Below are 26,651 nucleotides of genomic sequence, written 5' to 3' on the forward strand. Positions count from 1 at the left end.
AGATACTCGCATGCGGAATAGAGGTACAGAATGTTGATGGGCTTTTACTTCAAACTAAGTATGTCATTTTACTTACTTTGTTTGAAGTGAAGCTCCTCAAGAGAAATCTTTCTATGCTAGAAAAAGTGGGAAAAATAAACTAGCAACCCCTGTGATAAAAACAAACAATGAAGTTCCCGTTTTTAGTCAGAGGGTACCGACATTGCTTGCTGTATACTGCACGTTCCTAAAAAAATTACACATCAAAATGAAAAAAAAAAAAAAAAAACCTTTAAAAAGGTTTGTTGCCTTTGTTGCTAACCGCTTTATTATTACATTATTATACATATACATATATATTTTAGGAACGAGCAATGTCGGTAATCTCTAAATAAAAAGGAACCGTAAACTTCATTGTTTGTTCTGAAGTACGTTAGATGCTCCCCAAAAGAAATCTTACTGTTCTAGAAAAAGTTAGAAAAATAAAATAAACTGCCGCTCCCTGTTATAACAACAAATAATTTTGTAATATATTAGACACCAGTGCTTACAATGGGGTTTTATTGTGGACAGAAATAAATGCGGAATGAACAAAAATCACTGTAACACCTCCAACAAACTGCAAATCGTATTGTAGATATGCGCCTTTTTGATGACAAAACTTAAACAAATACAGGATTGCGGGAGATATTAACGACGCAGAAACAGACAGATTTAAAGCGAATAACTGTGTTAGATAAATCACTGGAAATGTTCTCTTACCTCCAAAGATTGATTAAGTTTAGTTGTATGACAACTTAGAGATAAATGCCGTCAGCTACGATGATATGTATCAGCCCCTTTTGCTAATACAGTATCTTTATCGCTTAGAATCACCCAACTATGCATTTAAAAAACTGATTCACCGCCAGAAAAGCTCTTTTGAAGCTTACTGTTTTCTCATCAGCCGGCAGCTACCCTCTATTAGAGAACATATATCGGTTATTTGCACGCATAACGGTTGTCGTGTGGATAAATGGAAGTTTTTCTTTCATACTCCGCGTGTCTCTTTAATTTTTAATTTTTATTTTAGCAGCACCACTACATTATTTTTATTTATTTATTTTTCTTTTATTTATTTATTCTTTTCATCTTATTTTTATTATACATATTTTATTTTCTTCTACTTCGTTTATTATTTCATTTTTATTCATTTCTTTTGCACCATGGGTAGGTTTTTCCTCCCTCTGGAATGGGCCCGCAGAGGATCCTGGCTTACCTTCTGGCAACACCAGGTGGGTCACAGTCTCTTTTGAGACCGTACGTGCTTTACATGGACTGGCCCACCTTCCCAGAATCATCTCTCCAGGGGATTGATGCTTCTGGGTAGCCAAGCGGCCAGAACAGAACAACGGAACACATGCATAATACAATACAATTTAGGGTAGGTTTTAGGGTAGGTTTTTCCCCCCTCTGGAATGGGCCCGCAGAGGATCCTGGCTTACCTTCTGGCAACACCAGGTGGTCACAGTCTCTTTTGAGACCGTACGTGCTTTACATGGACTGGCCCAACTTCCCAGAATCATCTCTCCAGGGGATTGATGCTTCTGGGTAGCCAAGCGGCCAGAACAGAACAACGGAACACATGCATAATACAATACAATACAATACACACAAATCACTTTTCTGTCCCTTTTATAGTGCTACTATTCTTCACAGAGATACGAGGCGGAGTTGAACTGACTCTCTAGGAGCCACCCTTTACCTATACACATGTCCACATGTCCGCTTGTCTCTTCACCTTGGACTAAAGGCAAATTGTTCACTTGTTCGGCATAGGCATTCCATCGAATTCTGAGATTGGGGTTAATCAAGTGTTGATATCGAATTCACCCCTCATATTTATTCAAGAATAATTGAGAAAGCTGAGACGGAAAGATGGAATAAAAGTCAGCATAAGCTTCCATTCGATGATATTTCTTCAGAAAACACAGAAAACACCACTGTGACACACAGGAAAACAGCACGACTAAGTGACCGCTAAATACGGTTAAGGATAATATTCTTCAGAAATAACTACTGTATTTGCAAATTCCTGTGGAATATGTCGTTGTGTTAGAGAACAGGACATTTTTAATTATTTTTTTCTTTTTCAAAAAATGTTACCGAAAATTTAAAACTAGCTTTTGGAAAATGCACAGTCCCATCAAAACGAACTGTGTTTTATGAACAGCAAATAAACAAAAATATGCTGTTTTCCGGATAATATGAACTTTACCTCGTTTACATAGGCATAAAGGAACGGTGGGAAACGAACATCTTTTTTCCCAAGTGTTATCATATTCTTTTTTATCAACTGCTTCTGGTATACAAGATGGTGGTGGATATAAATATAAGAAGAAAAAAGCCACGAAGTTCTCTCTTCGTACTTTTGATACAGGTAAGGTGCTTCTTTTAAGATAAAATCATTTAATGCGATGAGAGATTACGCTGTTGTTCATAAATTAATCTGAATTATTAATAGTACTAATTTTATTTTGTATAAAGTATTACAATAAGTAACTTAAACTCCAACATCATACAACTGCTTAATAATTGGCGACATTTATGAATTCCGTGTTGAATCCTGTCATCAGACCTAATCTTGAATAACTCAAACCTAGGACTAAGTGCAGTTTGTACCAGAAGACTGTTTTATGTACAGTTAGTCCCAGATTTCGATCTTTCCCGATTAGGGACGATGATGGAATTCAAAAAGGAATTCGGAAACGTCGCGAATTATTTAGAATTGGGTAGGATTTTAACTCACTTGTTCTAATAATGTATTGCGCACATTTATAATTATTCTAATAATACATATGCACAATAAAATTAATTTGATAACAGTTCAAGTGGCTCAATTAGTGTTATTCATATTTCACGTTAATTCACTGAATCATTTAATTTTAAAAATAATAAAAAATAATTTAAACCAACTAAAATTAATTTTCTCTTCATATCTCGAGAGTAGTTGTAAACCAATATTATATTATTGTGCTAAGCGCTCGGTTAAGTTCGGTGGTTTTTATTTCCATGATCTCAAAGTTTTAAGAAAGAATTCTATTTTAAATCAGTCGAAGTGCACGATATTTTCAGTAAGCATTTTTTGGGAAATTATTTATCATAAAATAACGAAAGAAATGAAATTATTTATTTTTGGTAGGGAGTACTCTGCCATTATTTCTACGAACAATCTTTACAAATTCAGCTTGTACTTTTATCACTAAAGTAGTTAAAGGGGAAAATTAAAATCGAGTGGGGAGATTATAAGTTTTAATGTTTTAAAGAAGACCTAAAAATCCGTTGATTTTACTACACGTTAACTCGTGCTTTTCAACAGGCATTTTTATGAAATGAAAATGCTTCTTAATTTGTGCAAATTCACCGTAATGTAATGTGCATTACTTTTATATAATTTTACTTTAGGAAAATTCATACTGCATAACGTTTATTGGAAGGAGAATGAATCAGAGATTTTGTGGTTTTTGGCTAAAAAGGTGTGGGTGAGGATTAGAAAAATGCGACGCCTTAGTTTCAATTGAAAATTCACAAATATAAAAATATACAGCACTCCTAATTTTATCGGGGAGGAGAATGAAAATTTTAAATGTATTTCATTTTTCATCACCAATTTTTTGTATCGTGGTGACAAATTAAAAAAGAGTTGCTTTGTTGAAAACAAATTGGACGATATGGAGCAGATCGATCAGTCCAAGACTCATTTAATAATTCAGATCCCAATGTGTAATCTACAATAATAAAACGTGTATATCAGAACTCGAATACTACGAAATATTATTATTATTTATTGATGTAAGGAGAAAGTTACATTCTCCCTTAGATAGCATCCGTATGCTCTTATTCTTATTCTAAACTCATTCTAAAAGTAAAGTTTGTTTTGGTGCTGGCATTAAAACTATTGCATTAACTAGCCATTTTAGTTCAAATCTTGCTTTTTACAAATCATAAGAGTGAATGAAGAAGACCTCCTACTTTTAATGATTTTGAAAATACCAAAATATAATTAGCATTTTTTAATTTCGTGGAACAGGATCACTGTGCTAAGACGTAGTCGAAAAGTCAAGTGCGGTGCTACATCTAACCCTCTTGACTCATAAATACAGTAATGTATTTATTATTCTTGTTAAAAATGTTTAGTTGAAAACTTTCCTACTTGTGAAATGGGAAAGATAATAAAAATAATATTAATAAATAAATTTTCAGTGAACTTAACAACGATTACATCGTTGGCTCAGATAATATTATCTCACAAATTTATTTAGCTTTGGCTCTGATTAGTCTGCCCTCCTAATTATATTCAATCGTTAATTATATAGTGGAACTAAACCACTTTTGTTCCTCCGGTCCATCTTCAAAAAGGACAAAAATATAACATAAGCAATTATTAATTATAGATCAAGCATTTGTATCGCCAAGATAATGCTGTACTTTGACATGGTCGTACATGGCAGACTTGTTACGTGCATTAAACCTCAAATAGTCTAATTTTTGCTTTTCAGAAGCCCATTCTAAAGAACAGCTCGGCCTTCTAAAAAACAAATCAATAGTAACCAAGCTTTTCCAAGTTCTTGTAGTTGGCCACATTAACAAAAGCCACTTAGTAGCCTTTGTCAATGTGACTAAACAAAATAAGTGACTAAGGAAAAAATGCTGACATTACCCTTGCATTTAATAAAGTGCAGTCCTGCTAGCCAAATTTCTAAGCTATGGCTTCAGTGACACACTACCTAAGGGGATTTACGTCTGTCTTTCTCAGATTCATTGGAATTTATGACAATGCATTTTCAAATGCATATTCTCCCAGCAGCGTTGTCATCTTGGCTCCTCTCTTGGACCTCTTCTCTTCACTATATTCACAAATGGTCTGCCTCTTATAACCAGTGGACAGCCTGTTAAATTGCCATGCGTCATGATATCAAACTGGATTCTGCCGTACAAAACCTCTTAAGCTGCAACACTCCCAAGATATTGTCAGGTATTGTGATGTTCCTGATTTAATTCAATTCTTTAACGTCCACGTTCCTTCCAGAGCAACCAGGAGTACAGTTTTTCGCTTCAAGCGTTGTAATAGTGACATTGGCCAATGGAATCCAGTAAACAGGCTATCCTCAGTCGCCAGTACCCAAAATTATAACATCTTCCCTGACAAACGACGACTTTACGCAGCACTGTTTGCCTTGGTTGAATCCCTCCGTAGTCTCTTCAGATGAGTATATATTCCTCAGAAATATTTTCTCTTTTCTGATTTCATTTTTAGTTCTAATCATATGGTATTATTTTATGAAATTTATAAATAATTTTAAAATTTATATTTTTTATTATTATATATTTTTATCCTTTTTTATGTAATCCAGATATTTAAAAATATTAAATTGTGCATAATGGCTTTATTTGTTACATTCTTTTTTTAATAAATACAAAATGCAATAAAGATTGCATAAGACGGAAGACAATAAAATGCAGGTCACATTGGGGGGGAAAAATGTTAATCTCCTGTTCTCACTATAAATAACACTTATATGAGAATTTCCTGTATAAATCCCGCTCTGACAGCTTTCCATTAGCTATGAGACCAGGTTAATGAACAGAATTGCATTAGATAGGAAATAATTTTTGTAAAAATTTGTTTGTGATGAAAGTTCACTGAAGCGATTGAAAATAATTTGGGAGCCAACAAAGCTCAGTGCTCAGTACAAAAATTTCAGAATATCGTTGTTTTTTTTTTTTTTTTTATACATAATTAATTTATTAGACCACAGAAATATAATAACCGTAGTGGCAAAATTACAAGCTCTCTCAAGAGAAGGAAGTACTTTGGTAATTCAAACATCAATTTGCGACATCAATCATGTCGCAAATTCATGCGACATTTTAACTTGAAATGCTCAAAAATAATAAAATAAATAACATAAAAAATTTAATTAAAATAGAAATAAAAGTAAATAAAATAAGAGAAATGTTTGTAACGGTAATAATTGTTCGTCGAAACAAAACGCAAGAATATTGTTCTGAAACGTAAAACTGACGATTTCTAATTTTTTTTTTTTTTTACTTTAAACTGAGATAATCCTTTTACAGAACAAAAACATCTACAGCTTTCCTACAAACAAATCCATATTAATAAAAATACTTTTTTTTTTTTCTAGATTCTGCGAAGATGTCCCCATTGATAATTCTTGCAGTGTTTCTTCCTGCACTGGTAGTGTCCAATGGTAAGAAATTGCTCAGTTATGCTCAGTTATGCATAATCAAGATTTATAAAGTTTGGCATCGCTTTTGTAATAACCGGGTAACATGCTAATGTTATAAAAATGGGCCTGTTCTTTTTTCCGGATTTTTCCACTTATTCAATATCTCTTCTTATTGTCTAGTTTTAAATTCTCTTATCCACCGTTTGTCTGCGCGATAGCACAGTGAATAGATAGCACATAATGGATGGAGATGAGGGAGACAATAAGAGTAGAAAGAAAAGTATATTTATAATGATATATGAATAAATACAATACAACCTTATTTCGGCATCATTTCAGAGATATGCAGTATTTATACAAAATTTGAGAAACATTACAATCGAGCTTAATGATTCTCTCAAGCTAACTAGAATCTGCATCTAAGTTCCCCGAACAATCTCGATATTCGTGATAGTTGTGATTAATAGTTACCACAGATCGGACTGACATAGGAGATGGGTCCTTTACGTCATCAAGAATCGGTACTGGAACCACTGTTGTTTTTGATTTTCTTAGCTGGCATCAAAGAAGGGATACAGGACGCGATGCCAGGATTGAGAGAGTATTTAATGATCAGCGCTTCTTCAACACCAATTAGATATACTTCTGAAAGGTCAGAGAAGTGGCACCTCTGTTTTAACGTAACAGAATGTAAGGTCTGTCTTACATTTGGGAAATAACAAACGCAAAAAAATAACTTATACGCTTGATGCGGTTGAAGTAAAAGAAGTAAAAGATGAAAGGGATTTAGTGGTTACAAAACGGGCGGACACAAAGTTTTTAGTGCAGCGTTCTGTGTCCGCTCGTATTGTAACAAATCCTATCCAAAGTTTTTTTCCGATGATGACACGTACATATCACCTTCCAGTTTGTGAAACTCTGATGTTCACAAACATCTTCAACTACTCGAATATCCAATGGCAATCTCTTAAATGCCGATCACTATGTAATTCTGAAATGAAGTGAAAAAAATAATAAAATAAACAAACAAATGAATCAGAGATACTTCATTCATTGTTTTATTCTGTTTCAAAGATACTTCATTCATTGTTTTATTCTGTTTCATTTCTATATTTCCGACTTCAACTTTCCACCCGTTCAATTCATAAAATTACACTCTGAAGAATATCATCCGAAAATCCCTTTAAATTTACAGAAAGACGCGGGTTTTAAAGTGACTCACCAAAAGTAGTCACTTTAGACAGAAACAATTTTCAGGAATTTTTTCACGCACTGTTGTTCCAGAGTTTAATAATAGGTAAAGATTTAGACACATCATAGTCCAGATAATAGTCACTATAGTCAACTGAGAAGCCATTATATTAAAATTACTTTTAATTATTTTTGGTAGAGATCAATAAACATATTTTTCTTTGTCATGATTACCTTTCTTCATAAATGAAGTTACAATACAAAGATATGAAGCTTTGTATTGTAAGTATTAATTGAGTTATGAAGTTTCATAGCTCAAATTTTCATGCAGCGTAGGACAGCCTTTGGCCTATAATAAAGCACGTAGTGGAATGCTTTCAGCCAATATATAGATATGTGTAGTAGGAAATATCTCTCGATTTCTCCAATAGAACAATTTTTCAACTGGACAAGTGTTGACTGCTCTCATAGACGAATAGTTTTGTAAAAGTAATGTTGGCCCGCAGAAACTTCCAGTTCGTTTCATTGCAATGGACTCAAATCTTCTGCCGATGCTTCAACGTTCCGGTGCTTCTGAGAAACTCTGAGCGGCCAGCCATCAGGTCTCACATTCCTCTCCTGAAATCAAGCCATGACACAATGAACTTTATGCCGATGGGTGGGGAGCTGGTTAGCCTTTTTAACTCAAATGTTGTGAGGCAACATAACAAAAAGGCATTGTGAGAATTTCACAATGTTATTCCTTTTTAAGGCGCCACTAAAAAGAAAAAAAGAAAAAAAAAAACATCGTCTAACACCACGAAAAGCAAGCCAAACCATCGGGTTTTCCACGCGTCACGATTTTACTGTCTCTTTCAAAATGTTCTTCGTGTTGGCGACAGATCCAAATTCTTCCACCTGAAATCAGTACAGTAGACTTCAGAATAACAGCACCTTCAGGGATTCAAGGTGCCGTTATTTTGATTTTTCAGTTATCTATAATGTTTTATTTAAAATATATTTAATGCAGAAATAATGAGGCTAAATAAGAAAAAGAGAGATTAAGAATGCACTTTTATTAACTGCACACAAAAAACATAAATATGTTGACGATCTAATGTTATATTCTGCCATTAATACACCCCTGCTTATGATCCGTTCTATTTTCTTTATTATATCAAGTTTAGTCTGCGCAGTAGCACAGTAGTATCGCCACCGTCCTTCTCACATTGGCTGGAAAAGGCCCTGGTTCCAATTCCGTCGATGACGCAAGGAACTTTTATAGGCGCTTTTCACCCCGTGGCTGCGTTGGCCGGTCTCGGGCGTAGATAGCATGGTGTTTTTCCCCAGAAAAACTGGGGTTTTCGTCCAGCAAAACAGCAAATCGACCAAAGAACACACGCAATTTAACACAATACACATGGGTGTATGAATTAACTTTCCGGGTGACCCTGATTTAATAGTTTGGATTACATCAAGTTTGTCACGAGGCTTTAACGTTGTTCTTCATTTCTTCTCTGAATGAGGTTTGTTAACTTTAAGAGCCATAGCGAGGGAGTTTTAATGTAAAATAAATGTAAAACAGTGGTACAAAGGGTACTAGGAAAGTTTTGCAATATGACGCAACAATGAATCACAGGAAGCTGCTTGTTGCTGCATATTGAGACATGTTCATACGTGCATAGTAGCCGCCGCGCCAAGTCGATGGGCTCAGTTATTCATTAGTAGTGAGAATGTAAAGTGCTTGCGATGGCATCGTAGTCACGAAATGAGATAAGGACAGTTTGCGGTATAATTTCGTGCGTGGTTTAACCATAGACCAGTGCTTAGAAGAAATGACTCTTGCACTAGATGATGATTGTCCACATCGTACAACGATATTCAGGTGGTATAGAGAATTCCAAAGGGGAAATTTCACTCTGGAGGATTCTGAGAGGCCGGGAAGGCCACGAACGTCAGTTACGGAGGAAAACGTTACTGCTATGAGGAAAATGCTTGACGAAAACAGGCGAGTGACCTACCAACAGATAGAGGATACTTTGGGCCTAAATGCACCAGCAATTCGTTCGATTCTGCAAGATCATTTGCACGTGAAGAAACTTTGTTCTCTCTGGGTGCCGCATCAACTGACTGAAGAGCAGATGACACGACGTGTGACTTGGTGCCGGGAGATGTTAAAAAAGTTTCATAAGGGACAATCTCGGTATGTGAACAACATCGTGACAGGTGACGAGACTTGGCTGTACTATTACGATCTGCCGACCAAGGCTCAAAACAAAGTTTGGGTCTTTGATGATGACGACACACCCGTAATTGTCAGAAAATCCCGATCTGTAAAGAAGAAAATGATAGCTGTATTTTTCAAATCGAGTGGAATTGTGGAACGTGTCGTTTTGGACACGCAGAAGACAGTCACAGCTAAGTGGTATACTGAACAATGCCTGCCTAAAGTCATTGGATCTATGAAGAACCTGCGGCCAAAGTCAAGAATGGACACCTGGTACCTCCATCACGATAATGCTGCAGCTCACAGCGCCAAAGCCTGCACCGAATATTTGACCACGACAGGACTGAAACTTCTCGAGCACCCTCCCTACAGTTCAGACCTTGCTCCCTGCGACTTTGCACTGTTCCCGCATGTGAAAATGAAGCTAAAAGGGAGGCGGTTTTCCAGTGATGAGGACCTTCTACGGGCTTGGGACAACGAGTGTGCTTTACTCCCTAGTGAAACTTGGCAGAACTGGTTTAAAGATTGGTTTCGGAGGATGGAGAGGTGCATTGAATGTAGAGGAAATTACTTTGAAAAAATTAAATAAACAAAGCTGTATTGCAAAACTTTCCTAGTACCCTTTGTATGATCCGTGATATCAGTACAGAATTCACTTTCAAAATGGCGAACTTAAACAAATACAGTAAACACGTGACTTGCCGTTTTCTTTTTTTCAGCACTGCAAGACATGCTGTATGTAAACATCCGATTCCAATGTGCCGTTAGCTGTACTGTTCCGTAATTTGGGGTGCCGTTATTTCAACAGTCTGTTGTATACAGGTGTGGCCAACTTAATTTGTGACGCGATCTACTTTTTTTCCTTCAAAATGTGCCGCGATCTACCATCTCAAAATTTTCATTGCACAAGATTAAAAAGTTAATCAACACATATTGAAAAATGTTGTTTATAAATTTTAAAATTAAATACAATTCAGAATTCTTATTTTAAATTCATACGTATTTAATTTTTTAATTTATGTGAAGTTCGTGTCTTCATGTCATCTGCCAAGCTTTCAAAATCGGGGATATACTGTGTAAGGCCAAACGTCAAGAATTTTCTGTATGCAAGTCCGTAAGAGCACAGCGATTCTTCATCTTTGTTTGTTTCCAATACGAAAAGGCCGATTCACATAGATATGTGGAACAAAAACAGGAATTTAAAAGTTCACTGCATTTTTTAACATTTGGCTACTTTTCTCGGCAAACATATTTCCAAAACTCTTTTTCTGATGATGATAGGAAGATATCGTTTCTTTTAGGAAGATATCGTTTCGCAATGTAATAATTTTCAAGTAATATTTTCTCCATGTGAAAAATCTCAGCGATTTTTTCTGCAATTTGTTTCGTATCTAAGTCGACATTAAATGGATAAGAAATATATTGAACAACGTCTTTAATTTTTTTAAAAATTACTGAATCCGGTTTAAAAATCATCCACAACATTCTCAATTTCAGAAACATATTTTGCACTATTAAATTCAAAAACAGGAAAAGTTTTGCAAATGACCTTGCATATTTGCAAAATGGTCGATTTTTTTTTCTTTGAGATCCTTAGTCATTGCCAAAAATTGATATTTATATGCAGAAATACTACTAATCATGTCACCCACATTTTTATTTTTTCCTTGTAATTCCAAATTCAGATCACTTAATTTACTGATAAAATCTACCAAAAATGCCAGAACACAATCATTCCGTATCTTGTACTGCTGATAATCATCTCTCCTTTGATCTTTTTTTTTTTTTTATTTCATTCAGCAAATTTCGAAATTTCTGTAGAAACTTGCTTCGACTTAGCCACCTCATCTGTGTGTAATATCATCGAGTTTTTATCACTTTCATCGAGTTGCATTTTGAAAAGTCTTCTTTGAAGAGATTATCCTCTGATGGAATTCACGATTTTGAAAGCGATGTCCATAACACATTTAGTATTTAATCTTTTGCTGGCTAACACTTTTTGGTGAATGATACAGTCGTAACTCAAAAAATCTGGGAATTCATCATCCTTTTGGCACAATGCGATGAATCCGTTAAGTCATTGCTTTAGCGCCATCTGTTGTTACTGATATGAGCTTAAATAGTGGTAATTTAATATTTTCAATACAATGTTTGAATGAGTTAAATATATCAAGACCTATAGTTCTTTATTTTAACGAAACCATACCCAACAGTTCATCTCTAGTGGCAGAATCATCGAAAACCATACGAATAAAAACGAGCAACTGAGCTGTATCACTGACGTCTGTAGATTCATCCAGTTGTAAAGAAAAGGACACAATTAGCAATATCAGCACACAGTTGTTCGCTCACATTTTTACTCATTTTTTTCGATGCGTGGATCACAGTATTTCGAGATAATTGCAGATCTTGAAGAGCACTTTTAATTTCATTTTTTGTTCTTAACATTTTCGAAAAGAGAATCTGTTATTCCTAAAAATGTGTCTTTGTTGAACTGATCATTAGAAAATGGTTTGCATTTTTTTGCAAGATGATTCACTTTATGATGCTACTGTTGTTGCTTTAGATTGTAAATTAGGTGTTATGAAGAAATTTTGTCGTGCGAATAATCTGGATTTAAGTCTTAAATTATTTTTTCTGAGGTCACTATTCGGCGGAAAATCCGATTGGTATTTATCATGGAGTGCGTTGAAGTGCCTTTTTAAATTTACTTTTTTGGTATAGCCACGGAAGCATTGCAAATCAAGCAGCAACATTTTTCTTTCACCATTACAAAAAAGTATTCTAGTTCCCACTCTTGATATGTTTGACTCTTTTTCATAGTATTCATTTTAAATGAAAAGGTATTTAATTAACATATAAGTACTGTCCGGTTATTAAATCAGCGAAAGCAATGTTTACCGATTAAAACACTTTAAGTTGCGCGAACCGGAAAAATATTCTGTCTGAACAGCTAACGTATAATAATAATTGATGAACAAGATTCCCGAATGAGGAAGTTGTTTCCAAAATAACCGGACAAACACACTACCGTTTATTGCTCTGTTTGGTTATATTCTTATAAGAATCAGTTTTGAACGCCTTTGTGATATTTCTCTAAACTATTTTTGGGGGTCACGACCATAAAACAATAAAAACAATTTCCGTGTTATTTGGGCTTTCCTGTTAGTGCAATCTAATTATAAACGGGTAGTAAACTCAATCTTATTGCAATAATACCGACAGCTGGAATTCTGTGAGATTTTACTTTATTATGGTGAAATGTGTTTCTCCTTCAATGAAATCTTCAATCATTCAAAATCTGATCTTCATTCCTCTTCGTAAAAAAAAAAAAAAAAAAAAAATTAAAAAAAATAACGCGCAGGTAGCGAAACCCGCTGCGCAATATAAAATGTTGGTAATATACCTACTGGTATATTACCAACATTTTATTACCAACAAATGGAGGGATGACTACATATTTAAAATTCGTCGTGATCGACCGAAATTAAAGCCGCGATCGACTCGTTGGCTATCCCTAGTATATAGATGCAGTTCCCCAGAGAATCTGTTCCCCTTCTCCAGACGACAGTTCCTCAGAGTGTGGTATCACCTATGCGACAGCTTCCGTTACACATTTTATGTGACCAAAATTGTCCTCAAAACTCCTGATGATGCAGTATGTTCAGGTAACTGCTCCTCTGCCTCCTGGGTGATTCTTTAAGAATTTTCCGTCCTTTTTTTTTTGGACAACCCGATCAAAAGTTTGGAGCGCTTTTTTTCTTAAACATTGGTCTCTCTGGAGAATGTTCAACTTTGTCAATCCAACTGCTTCAGATAGTCCAAACAGAGGTTTTGAATGCTGAGAAGTTCCGAAACCCGCCTTAGGCTTCAATCCTGCCCTCTGACAAGTCATCTCCTGTCGCCATATGAGTTTCTATCCGCAAGGCTTGTGGACTGCAAATGATACCCGTATCTTTTGCAGCTTCATTTATATCTCTGTACCAGTGCACCATTCTCTACAACATTTGCGTAAAATGTGCTTATTCATTAGTGTTGCATTATTCTTGGTATAATAAAAATGTTTCGTTTTGCTAAATAATTAGACATTATGTACAATAACATCTGTCCAAAGTAACATTTTTATGTCCCCCCCACAGAAAGAGGGAATGCATACATCGATCAAGTAATATTTGATGCGAAGAAGGACGGCAGATCGTTTCCCGATGAAGTAGCACTTCCGGAATTGAAATTTACTTTCAACAGAACTGTTTTTGGAATACCGTTCCATGGAATTGTCGGAATAACTGATGGAGCTATCAAAGGACTTTCTAGTCTCGAAAGAATTAATGACACCACTGTCGATATTGCTGATGATCGGGCAAAGATATCATCCATGCTGTCGTTTCTCCATCTGAATTTTACATATAGCGGGAGGGTACAGTTCATGGGCCTTGGCAAAGTTATCACCATTTCAGGAAAAATGTCGAATATTCTCATGCAGTTAGACGTCGACGCTCCCTCTGAGGGTGGAGATGCGAAGCTTGAGAAGTTTGATGTGAAAAAGGTCGGAAACGTGGGACTCACCATCAGCGGCCTCGGACTGCAGGCGTGGTTGTACACTAAAATCACGCAATTTATTCTGAATATATTCAAGATCATCCCCAAACAAATTATTGAATTAATTCTAAAGAAGCCCATTCGAAAAGAAATAGAGAAAACGCCTTTTACTTTTTTTTAATGTATGAGAATTTTTGTATCTGAAGAATAAAGATATTCTCTCTCTCTCTCTCTCTCTCTCTCTCTCTCTCTCTCTCTCTCTCTCTCTCTCTCTCTCTCAACGATTCTACCGATTGTCTAACAGTTTACGGATTACTTGTGGTTTCATAAATCAATAAAATGAAAAGCACGGAAAACGAAATTGTCTGTGAGATATAATACTAAGTTCAGCAGTATTTATAAACCTTTATTTGAATTGTATGTAGGAAACATAGCCGAATGATAGCCGATATGTTTGTTTCATGAGAAAGAACTTTAAACTTATATGCAGTTTCTAATCTAAATTTTAAATGAGACAATTACAGTTCAGATACGTACCGAACAACGTCACCTCTCCTCCCATTATATACAAGCAAACAAGCAGAGCTTTTCTTTAAGTTCCCAGAAATGCAAGTTTATATTATTATTAAGTTATGTTATTTGTTATTACTTTTATTTAGATTAGAAACTGCATATAAGATTAAAAGGTATTTGTTTCATAACAGCTATCGTTAGGCTGTTTTTAGAATAATTAGTTTATTTTATAATTAAGCAATTGCTTTCTGATTTGAACAGCAATCAATTCTCAAACGTTTGGTAATATATTTGAAAAAAATTCTTAAAAAATTATTTTTAAGAAATTTCGGAGTGCTTGTCACCAGAAAGAACCAAAGAACTTTTCTTAAATAATTCATTTTTAATTAGCAGGCAGTGAGCAAACATTTAATCTTGGACTTTTTCCCTGGTGGATATCCAGGTACTTCCAAGAAGTGTTAGGTACTTCCGAATATCAAATTAAACAAGTCAAGTAGTAAGGTCAGCTGGATTACAAACAAATTTAACTGACTGATTGAGTCATGAATTTGAGAGAAAGAGAGAGAGAGAGAGAAAGAGAGCATGTATTGCAACATAGCTGGATAAATGATATACACGTAGCAAACCCCATGTTGCAATATGTCATCAACCTACCTTAACATCAAAATATGGGAATATCCTTTAACTGAGAAAATTAAAAATATATTAATAAAGAAAGGAAGAAAAAGGTAAAATGAAAACTGACTCGATGCTTACAGGAGTTTAGCACTTATCCCTATATATCGGGTCCACATTTAGCAGCAGGACTAGGAGACCGGAGTCAGATCCGAGGTGCAGTGCTAGGTGGTTTCTTCAACCAGACTGCGTACAGAGACAATTCGTGCATGAGCTATCAACACACTGGTTGGGATACAGTTCATTTGGTCACAGTCAATGACTGATGGTGTCGGCCGACGATCGCGGTGTAGTCTTCTTATGAGGTTAAAACAAAAAAAAAAAACATTCGGTCATGTGCTTGAAGAAAGAACAAGCTGTGGAGTCCAGAGATCCTTCTGGCACAGCAGTCCTAAAAGGAGACAAAAGAAAACAAGGAAAATTACCGCAGTTATCACTCCAACTACTGTAAGTTCTGTGTGGCACACTTGTGTTTTTTTCCTCAAAGCTATAAGATTAAAAAATAATCAAGCAATTTATAAGTCATAAATGTATTTATATTTTATTGTAAGTTATAAACGTATATTTTTATATTTTATTATAAATGTATTTATATTATAAATTACAAATTATAAAGTATTATAAACTGCAAATTATAAATATAAATGTATTTATAAATTAAAGTTAAATTTAACACTCCTCGCCAAGGTAAATATTGAACAAAATATTTACCTTGCTTCGTTTATTGATTTTAAGTAATAATTAAGTAACAAGTACAGTTAACTCAAAAATCCTTCGGAATTATGACATTGTTTTGAACTGACTTTGGAATTCGTTTTTAAGTTGAGGAATGCTTCAACTAATCTATTTCATAAATAGAAACCTGCAATGCAGTACGTCAGGTGTCTAGCTCGAGTAGAAATGTTCCTGAATGCGGTTCGAAAATTGTTATAATTGTGCAGGTTTGTTGAATTAATTGGACCTCTCTCGTAGTTAATTATTACTTAGAAGCAACAAACGAAGATTTTTCTCAATATTTACTTGGCGAAAAGTGTTCAATTTGTAGTAAATGCTCAAGTATTTCTTTCACGCAAGAAGTACAAAGTGTGCTGCTAAGAGTCCTGTTTGCAAAATTAGCAATCCGAAATTGCTCATATATACACAAATGTGGGCAAATTAAATTTATAAAAATGGAAACTTGTACAACAGTTGCAATAACCCAAAAAAACCCTTTTGCTTAATTACAGAGATCAGCGTACATATGCTGAAAAACATCCGGCTGAAATCATTTAATAATAAATAAATAAATATTCATTTATTGCAAATACAGCAAGCCCATCACAGCACATGGCTAGGGGCAGGTAATAATACAAAGGGAATGACATAAAATAATCGAGTATATGTACATAGCAGATTTCATACAGACATTAACAATGACTAGGAATTATAGTTATGAGTTAAAAAAGAATTTGCAGAACAGGACATTTGGCTTTCAGTTGCAATTACTAGGTTGGATTATTTTTAGCAGCTTCCTAAGAAGAATATACCAGATAAAATCTTAGAATTATTTTCAGTACTTATAATAATTAACTTTTTTAAACCATACTTACTAAATGGACATTTCTCTGTATCTTTCCATGTGTTAAACAGAAAGAGGAAATGCCTACATCGACAAAGTTGTAGCAGAATCGAAGAAAGTTGAGGGGCCCTTTCCTGATCCAATCGAACTGCCTGGATTTCACTTCAATTTCACTAAAAAACTATTATTTATAGAACATAAGGTAGAAGTAGGTATAATTAATGGAGCCATCAGAGGGCTTTCCAGTCTGAGAAGGATCAATGACACCGTAGTCACTGTTAAGGATGACATGGCGAAAATTAAAGCACTGTTGACGTTTTCCAACTTGACGTTCACATATGAAGGAAAAGCTACCTATATGGACATGGGCATAAAAATATCCCTTTTTGGGCAGATAACAAGCACCACTATGACCCTCGTAGTTAAAGCACCAGCTGATGGCGGACAAGCCAAAGTTGAAGATTTCGACGTAACAGACATCGGTAAAATCAAGATATCTGTTGATGGGGCGGGATGGGAAGCATGGTTGTACGCAAAAATAACAGAGGTTGTTGCAAATCTCGTTAAACTACCTGTAAAACAGATCATCGAACTTACGCTTAAATATCCGATCAACAGGGTTGTGTCTCAAACCCCCTTTTCTTTCTGATGAATGCAAAGTAAAAATTAATTGAAATGTGACGAAATGTGTGTTGGAGTGATTTATTTCAAATATTTATCTTCAACTAATTCCATGTAATCCACAGTATCTCAGAAGATGAAAATTATGGATCACTGAAGAAGTTATGAAAATCATTACAGAAAAACATTTAAAAGACCACTAACGGGATTCGAACTTATCAACGCGGTTGGCTTGGACTCGAGAAGAATATATAGGCTTCTTTCACAGTACGGTCGAGTTAGTCGCTGTTATGTGGGTTTATCCCTGAACATTTGGTTGATTTTTAACCTAGAAGTGAAGCAGACCATCCACAAAGCACATGCGGTACTTTGATGCATTATTGACTGAATTGCATTAGTGCAGAAATTTGCGGTAAAATAGCATTTTAAGGCGGCGTTATAAAATAAGGTGTTCATTTAGTAATTTAAAAAACACAAACTCCCGAGCACCACCTCGAAATGTGTAAATGTCTTTTGTAAATTAAGCGGCTATCGCACTCCGTGGCTGAGTTAGTCGATCTCAGGCGTAAATAGCAAGGTTTTTTCCACAGAATCTGGGGTTTTTCTTCCAGCAAAACAGACAAATCGGCCATAGAACACACGCAATTAACAGACATATGACACACAGCACGGCAGATGAATTTAATTATTCGGAAGGCTAAAAATAATAGTTTTTTTTTTTTTTTTTTTAAGCGGCTATCGCGAATTGAGAGAGGGAGAGAGAGAGAGAGAGAGAGAGAAAAAAATCTTTATTGTACACTATAGATACAATAATGTGCCCGCCACAGCTAGGAGGCCAGGGGCTTGACAAAAATATAGGGTAATATAAAAATATGTACAGTATAACAAAAAAATAACATAACATTGAATTAACTTAAAAACGAGCATTAATAAATTGCTTGAACCATGGGCGGCCACTGCTGAGTGGACAGAAATCATGGGATACCTACGTAGCAACGGGTAGGCCCACCTTTCGCCCGGATAAGGGCAGTCACACGGCGAGGCGCTAAGTCCACTCGTTCACTAAAGCATTCCACAGGTATTTCCATCCACGGTTGCTGCACCGCTGTCCATAATTCCGTCTCATTCTTGGGTGGAGGATCCAAAGCTCGAACGGACCTTTCCACAGCATCGCAAAAATGCTCCACAGGGTTCATGTCCCATGAACGGGGAGGCCATTCCATGTTGGTAAAATTTTAGGAATGCTCTTCAAACCATGTTCTTGTCACCGCGGCTCTGTGGGGAGGTGCATTGTCCTGCTGGAAGAGTCCATTGCCCTGTGGGTGCACGATGACCATGAAGGGAAGAAGGTGGTCTACAAGGGTGGACATGTAACCTGGATCGTTCAGAAATGCGTCTTGACCTACCAGAGATCGAAACTTGCGCCAGTTGAACACGCCCCAGAACATTATCGACCTTCTACCTGCCTGAACAGTTCCGTGTTGACGTGACGGGTGCATAGTTTCGTGCGGTTTCCGCCAGATATGCACCCTCCCGTCTGCTCGAAATAACTGGAAACGGCACTCATCGGACCAGGAGACCTGTCTCCAATCATCCACGGTTCTTTCACCCAGTTGAGTCGTAGAGTCCTGTGTCATAGTGTTAGCAATGGGACTCTGATGGGTCGGCGGCTCCCATAACCAATGATCACCTGATGGTCTTGATGGAGACGTTTCTGGCGCTTCCCTCGTTGAAGTCGGTGGTAATTGGTGTCCCTGTCCGTTGGCTGAAACAATTCGAGACAGACGTCGACGGCCACGTTCATCCACCAACTTTCTCGCCCACAGCGCTGTCCACGATGAGATGTTATTCCGGAAATACCGTACTCTCGATGTACTCTTGATACTGTCGAGCGGGGATAGTGCAATTTATGTGCCACCTCCGCGATAGAGTGACCCATGCGTAGGGCATTCACTATCATCCCTCTTTCAAAGTCGTTTAACTCACGACGTTTATCTATACCGATATTGAATTACCGTCTACATGAATGCAGTGCACCTATTAGTCAGGCGCGAGGGTAAAAGTACACGTGCCTTGAGTGACCGGGGTTCAAGCCCGTGAATGCGGTGCTGTTTCTTGTATTCTCTCTGTCTTGTGAACTCCTCTGACCGTTTGGTCACCCCGGAGTGTAAACAGAAAATTTATTTTTTTTATTTATATACCTGCTAAGCTGTGACAGCGTCGCGTTGCCCAGGAACCAGGCATCCCATGAATTCTGTCCGTTCACTGTATAATGCTAATAAGGGGAGGTGGAGAGCATGTGTTATGATTATTGTGTTATGACTTTATATATAAATAAATAAAATCTTTATTGTACAGTTCACCGGTACACGCAGGTACCACGACCATACAATACCCTTCATGGCACCATGCCAGGGGTTAACAAACGGCAGAGATAATAAAGGAATTGTAAAGATTAATTATAAGCAAATTATATAATAAAAAAAAATACTGCCACAAGGGTTTTTCTCTGATAAAGAAAAATATTAAACTTAAAGCGGTCATGGGTACACAACTCGCATTAGATTGCTAATGGATATGATTTATTCCATAAGGTCAAATTTAAAGCACTCTGTGTCAAACATGCATATAGAAATTGCAGTCTGTTTTAAAGCTTATAATCAAATGTCCTTAAGTGTGGGATGTATTTTTTTCCTTCCGAAATTTGGTTTTTCGTCTGCAACTCGACCACAGAATACAAACAATTTAAAGACACGCACACATACACCGTAAATTTAAACACACATACACACTGTAAATTTATTCTGACAATAGCACATATGCGCATCATTTAAAATTATGCAATAAATCATGTTCTCTTTGATAAATTAGAGAAATTCGATTCCTGTCAGATAAATTTATTCAATCTTCTTGAGCTAAATTTATCTAAATGTCAGTAGTCATGTGTGTAATGAAGAGATCTTCCAAACATGACAAAATATTCACAAAAACGTTATTCCACGCAATGTTATTTTTACATCTAGAAATCTTTATTCCAATAATAATAATGATAGTATTACAATTCGATACATTGCAATATTTCGGGGTTAATACAGTTAATCACTTCACGGCCACCAGGCCAGGGGTTAACAGTAATAAGACAACATAATAATACATATAGAACATTGATATATTGAACATAAGGAAATGCATATGTGGAAGTACAGTTCAAAAATTCAAAGTATAATACAGTTATTTACACTACAATATATAAAGAAGACATTGGCTGAAACAAATAATTTCATATAGTAATATAAAACAGACAACTTTTTTCTTTGCACTGAACAGAAGTAGTTAGTTCATCGTTACCGTCATACTGAAAAGTTAGTATGCTATCTACGTAGCAGATGATATTGTTGGCTTACGGCATTAAGACGAGTTTCGAGGAGAACGATCTGGGACACGGAAGTACAATTCAAGGATGCGGCGCCTGTATTCCCTGTCATAAGCGAACTTATTAAGGTCAGCATCCAAGGACTGGACACATGGAAGTAGCTAAAAAGGCAGGAACCTATCAAATGAAACTGAAAATCCATCATAAATCATAATACAACTGTGCGCTGCCTCGTCGTCCTGATGACGTCATATACAAAATTGTTGTGGCTTTCAAGAACACGCAAAGATTTTGACAGATGCTGCACTTCTCTGACTCATCCTTTATCAAGACTCTCTTCAACTAAACCTCTGCTCAGTGATACCGTCATCTACCAGAGACTTCTGACACCACTCCAGTTTAACAGAATTCAGAATTATATGTAGAACTTGTTCCTGCCGATCATGATTGAATGACATTACAACTTCTGTTTGACAATACACCTTTTCTCTTTGTGGACCACTTTGGGCAGCACTGCATACAGATGTGGGCAAGAAATGGATAAAGATTTTATTTTTCTTTTTTTTTTTTTTTTTTACTTTATGCTATTCTCATCCTTATTTCTTCGTCTTCTGCTGTCCTGTCTCCTGGGAGTGTGTGTGTGTGTGTGTGTGTGTGTGTGTGTGTGCGCGCGCGCGCGCGCGCGCTGTTGCCGGCTTGCTGGCGCGGGGTTCTTTTGAATGGCTCCAAACCCTCTTTGGACATTCAGTACGTGACTGTTGAGGTTGGCCATGGTTCTTGCGCAGTTGTGGCCTACCTCCCCGTGGTGTAGACGGACACTGGGCAGGCTTTCCAGGTGATCGCCTGCCTGGTGACAAAACGGCCAGAAACAACTAAACAACACAACAACACATACACTGCACGAACATAACGTTACACACATTTCTGGCCTGTTACAGTGCTTTCTGTAACCATCACAGTGTACAAAGACGGAGATGAACTTTCGTTCAGGTGCCGTCCTACATAAGATACTATACATGTCTACATGTCTACATCATATAGGCGGAGACGGCTGGCATGTGTAGAGTGTATTTAGTGTCAAGCGGCACCAGGGGTTTCCCCCATCTCCGCGTTGCTTTCATTGTAGGTGTGCCACAGATGTGGGAAACCACAGGTGGCGCCTGACCCTAATACTATGCACACTATGTAGGTGTGCCAGTTCACTGGAAAGGCCAGAGATTTAAAAGTGTGTGGATATTGTATACGTATAGTGCTATGTACCGTTGTTCCTCTGGCCATTTAGCCGCTGGACCCCTGCTGAGGCCCAACGTTGTCCACACTCAGCCCCGTGGAGGCAGGCCAGGTATATCAGCATTATAATTAATTACTCTGGCAGGTCCTGCCACCTAATTTCCTGAGATTTCAGTGGCTAGGACCTAAAAAAAAAAAAAAAAAAAAATTTTGATCTTTCGCGTGGGGGGGGCGTTAAGAGCGCTAGGATTTGAAAGGCCGAAACTATTGGCAAACAGTAATTTGGACGTGTAGGGCAATCGCTTGTGTACGGATAGAGTAGAGGAGGGAGACTGAAGACTGGGGGGAGAGACAGAAATATGGAGTCAATAGGGAAGGCGACTCCAATAGGTGTCAGTGGGGCATGCCCATGCCCCACCAGAAGGGAAAATGGGGGTGGCGAGGAAGGGAGGAGACAATAGGACAGGCACCTCCCCCCTGCCAGGGAAGTGGAGTGGAAAGAAAGCCAGGAAAGAGTGCCCAGCTCGGTCGCCAGTTGGCGCACTGGCAGCAAATCTGGTGTTCAAGGTGGGGAAAAAGATATGGGTCCAACGAAGCAGTCGGAACCAGTTCCCCGATGTCATTCATTGGCTATGTGTCCATCCAGGTAAGTTGAGGTCAGTCACATTTATGGGTTATATACACGACCAGGGTAGTCTCGTGGAGTGTCTCTTTTGCATCCCGGATGGGTCTGGTCCGTTGATCCTGTTTCCATCATCAGGAAGGGTGGTCTAGTGCTGCTTATAGTCCGGTGTTGTGGAAGTTTAATTTCTGCTACAAGGCATACTGTGCCCTTAGTTCCTGATCGCAGAACAGGTTCTTCTTCTGGCAAAGAGTTCCTGTGCAAGTCTGGTGAGGTTCTTATATTCTTCGCTTGTGTCCAAAAGATGATGCTCCTGGCCTCGCGGCACGTAGGTCAATCTTGTTATTAGATTTCCACGTAGGTCCTCGTAGTTTGTACATTCGTGCATGAGGTGGGTCCAGCTTTCCGGTTCGCCACATGAACAGTTGGGGTCTTGGAGGAGGCCCAGAGATGTTAGTTTCTCGTTGAAGGGGCCGTGACCCGTCAATAAGTAGGTGGCATATAGGCCTGGGTGGAACCATACAGGTAGTTTTGGGAAAAACCTGTCTACATCAGGTATGAAGCGTCGTGTCACCTCTCCTTTGGTTGAGTCTGTCCACCTGTTTTGCCATTCCTGTTTTAAGTGTGCCAAGAGCCGAGCCTTTTCCATTTTTATATTGTGTGTGGGTTCAATCGTAAAGCCCGAGTAGGTCACAGAGATTCCTTTTGATATGTAGTATGCTAGTCCGCATCTGATCACTTCGAGATCCAGGGGTAAGGATCCAGTAAGAACCTGGAGCGCCTCCGTGCTCACAGTATTGCAGGCTCGGGTTGTTTTGAGCAATATTGTTCGTTGTGTTGAGTCCAGTATTCTTTTGTTGGTGGTCAGTCTGGTTCTATGGTACCATATTGGTGCACCGTATGTGATCGCTGGGAGAAAAGTAGTCTTGTAGTATAGCAACATGGTTTGTTTACTCAGTCCCCAGTCCTTGCGTGAGACTCGCGCAATCAGGCCTGAGTAGTTCCTAATCTTCGTCCTGAGTTGCCTGAGATGCGGTTGGAATGTGAGCTTGCTGTCAAAAATGATCCCGAGGTATTTCATTTGTTGGGCGAATTTGATTGTAGCGCAATTTATTTTAATTTGCGGTGGCCTCCTTATGTCCAATGTTCCTGTGGGCACATACTTGGAGTCGTTCTGAGGGAAGGCTGAGGGACTCTCCATGAGTCCCTCAGCCAGAATGATGCTAAAAAAAATCTCGCCAACTATCATTTTGATAGTCGTGGTCTTACCACGACTATCAAAACGATCTCTAATCAGCGCGAGCAGCCTGTGTATTTGAATCAAACCGGCCATTTCTCTACTAGCCTAGCAAAATTCCTGTATATCATTGACAATACCCCATGACCTGCTCTGCAGCCTGTCTGCATTGCTCAGAAAACTTCATATCTGACTGCATAATCACTCCCAGGTCTTTTTTCCTTTTCTACCACCCTAAGTGTAGTACCACACAGTTGGTACGTTCCTTTAGGGTTACTTCTACCCATATGCAGTACTTTGCATTTGTCAATGTTAAACTTCAGTTGCCACTTCTCAGCCCATCTGCCCAAATTTTCAAGATCCTGTTGCAGTAGCACACTGCCATTGCTGTCATTAACAACCCTGCCAACCTTTGTATCATCTGCAAACTTCGACATTAAGCCTGATATATCTTCATCAATATCATTGACAAATATACACAACAACAGTGGATCCAATACCGAACCCACTAACATTAGTCCACGAAGAGCAGCTTCTATTGATTACCACTCTCTATCTTCTCCCACTGAACCATCCTTTATTCCATTGTAGCAACTTACCCTTAATACCGTAGTGCTTCAATTTGTAGTAAACTCCCATCCACAACAGTGTCAAAAACTTTCCTGAAATCCAAGTATATAATATCAATATTTTTTACAACATTAATTTTCCAATCAAATTTGTCAGACAAGATTTTCCCTTAACAGACCCATGCTGTGTCTGAATTATTGCTGCAGTCTTGTCTAGATGATCCTGTAATGCATCTTTAACCATAATTTTACCCGGAACAGAAGTTAAACTAACTGCTCTGCAATTACTCATGTCACCATTAGATCCCCCTTTGTGAATTTGGGATGCATTTGAACATCTACAGTCTGTGGGGACTTCCCCTGAGACCAAGAATGCTCTCATAATTAAGGGCTTAGTTCCCTTGCCGCCTCCTTTAATATAACTGGATCGACCCCCTTCACCCCAGGTGCCTTTCTTATATCTAACTTCAACATTTTTCTTCAACTTTGCTCTCAGTTATTACGAAATCATTAAGCACCCTGTTACAGTTTGATAAACTTCTGGCATTTTCCTCCCTTAATTTGTTTTGTAGAGACGGGATACATTTAAACAAAGGTGGTGCAAAAGTTTTTGCCAGTATTATTGAGGATACCTTAAAGGTTCAGGGAAACTGCTAGTTAGGGGGGATGTGGGTAATACTGACACGCGTTTATCTGATAATATTGGTCAATGTAACTCTTGCACATACCTTAAGAGTTCTTATCTGTTACCCCAACTGGACGTATTATCTAGATGTTCTGGGGGCAAAGACGTTTCACGTGAGCGGGTAGCTAATATCAGGGAAGAGAGTCTAAAAAACTTCAAGGGGTGTGTTAGGGTTGTTAAATATACAAGAACAGTAAATCTTAATTGTTTATACAGTAACGTTAGAAGTGTCGTCAATAAAATGAGCGAATTCGAACTGCTGGTTAAAACAAGTAACGCGGACATAATAGGGCTTACAGAGACGTGGTGCCACCCGGAAATTGGGGATGATGAGTTTCAGTACGGCTTGTATAATGTATTTATGAAGGATAGGTTAGATAGAAGGGGTGGTGGGGTAATGCTTCTTATCAGAAGCAGCCTGAGTGCGACGATAGCTTTCCCGGATTCAGACATTTCACATGCTAGTATAGAGTCTGTATGGTGTGAGATAGTTGGAAAAAAAGGTATAATGCGAGTAGGAGTAATCTACAGACCAGGTGATTGTGAAGATTATGACAAAAGCCTCTACATGCAAATGGAATGGGCAAGTAAACGTCAATGCCTTATTATGGGTGATTTCAATTTGCCTCTAATTGATTGGAGTAAATGGGAAGGAAACTCGACATGGGGAACAAAATTTTTAAATCAACTAGATGACTTATTTGTATCAGCATGTCAGGGAAAGTACTAGAGAAAAGAATATCCTAGACCTCATCATCACACATGAATCAGATGACATAACAGGGCTGACAGTAGAGGAACCAGTAGCAGGAAGTGATCACGGAGTTCTACGGTGGATGATGACGAGAGAGGTAGCAGAAGTAAAAGGCAAAGGAATGGGTTTTAATTTCAGAAAAGGACATTACGATGCCTTAAGGTACTACATGGCCTCTAGTAACTGGGTAGATATCGCGCTGAGAATGAATACAATTGAACTGTGGTACGCTTTTAAAACATTAATCACAGATGCCTTGAATGCGTATATACCATTAAAAAAATACTCCACGAGAAGGGTTCCAAGTTGGATGAATAGTGAAGTTGCCACATTACTTGAGCAGAAAAAGGTGGCATGGAAAGGTTACAGAGCAATAAAAAGTACTGAAGCCTATAACAGCTACAAGGTGATCTGTAATAGAGCCACAGAAAAGGTTCGACAGGCAAAGGCAGTTTATGAGAAATCACTAGCAAACAGAGCAAAGAGGGGGGTAAAGAATTCTTCACATATATAAATGCCAAGAAGAGCAGGACAAACCAGATCGGACCTTTACGTAAGGGAAAGGGGATAGTAATAAATACACCAGCTGCCGTTGCAGATGAACTCAACAGTTATTTTGCATCGATATTTACAAATGAAAAGCCTTTTGTGGCAATGGGAAATTGTGGG

General features: G+C 37.7%; 1 protein-coding gene across 1 annotated transcript in view; it reads left to right on the forward strand.

Annotated features, from left to right (window-relative positions):
* The window catches only part of LOC150078553 (uncharacterized), a 31,256-nt gene extending 16,930 nt beyond the window's left edge, over positions 1-14,326 (forward strand). Inside the window, exons 2-3 of the mRNA XM_090384608.1 lie at positions 6,165-6,230; positions 13,746-14,326. Of these exons, the coding sequence (XP_090240734.1) occupies positions 6,165-6,230; positions 13,746-14,326 (647 nt within the window). The remainder of the gene's footprint in view (positions 1-6,164; positions 6,231-13,745) is intronic.
* The last annotated feature ends 12,325 nt before the right edge of the window (positions 14,327-26,651 follow it).

The sequence above is a fragment of the Mastigoproctus giganteus genome, chromosome 11, assembly GCF_048544385.1.
Source record: "Mastigoproctus giganteus isolate SK-2022 chromosome 11, ASM4854438v1, whole genome shotgun sequence".
Taxonomy (NCBI): domain Eukaryota; kingdom Metazoa; phylum Arthropoda; class Arachnida; order Uropygi; family Thelyphonidae; genus Mastigoproctus; species Mastigoproctus giganteus.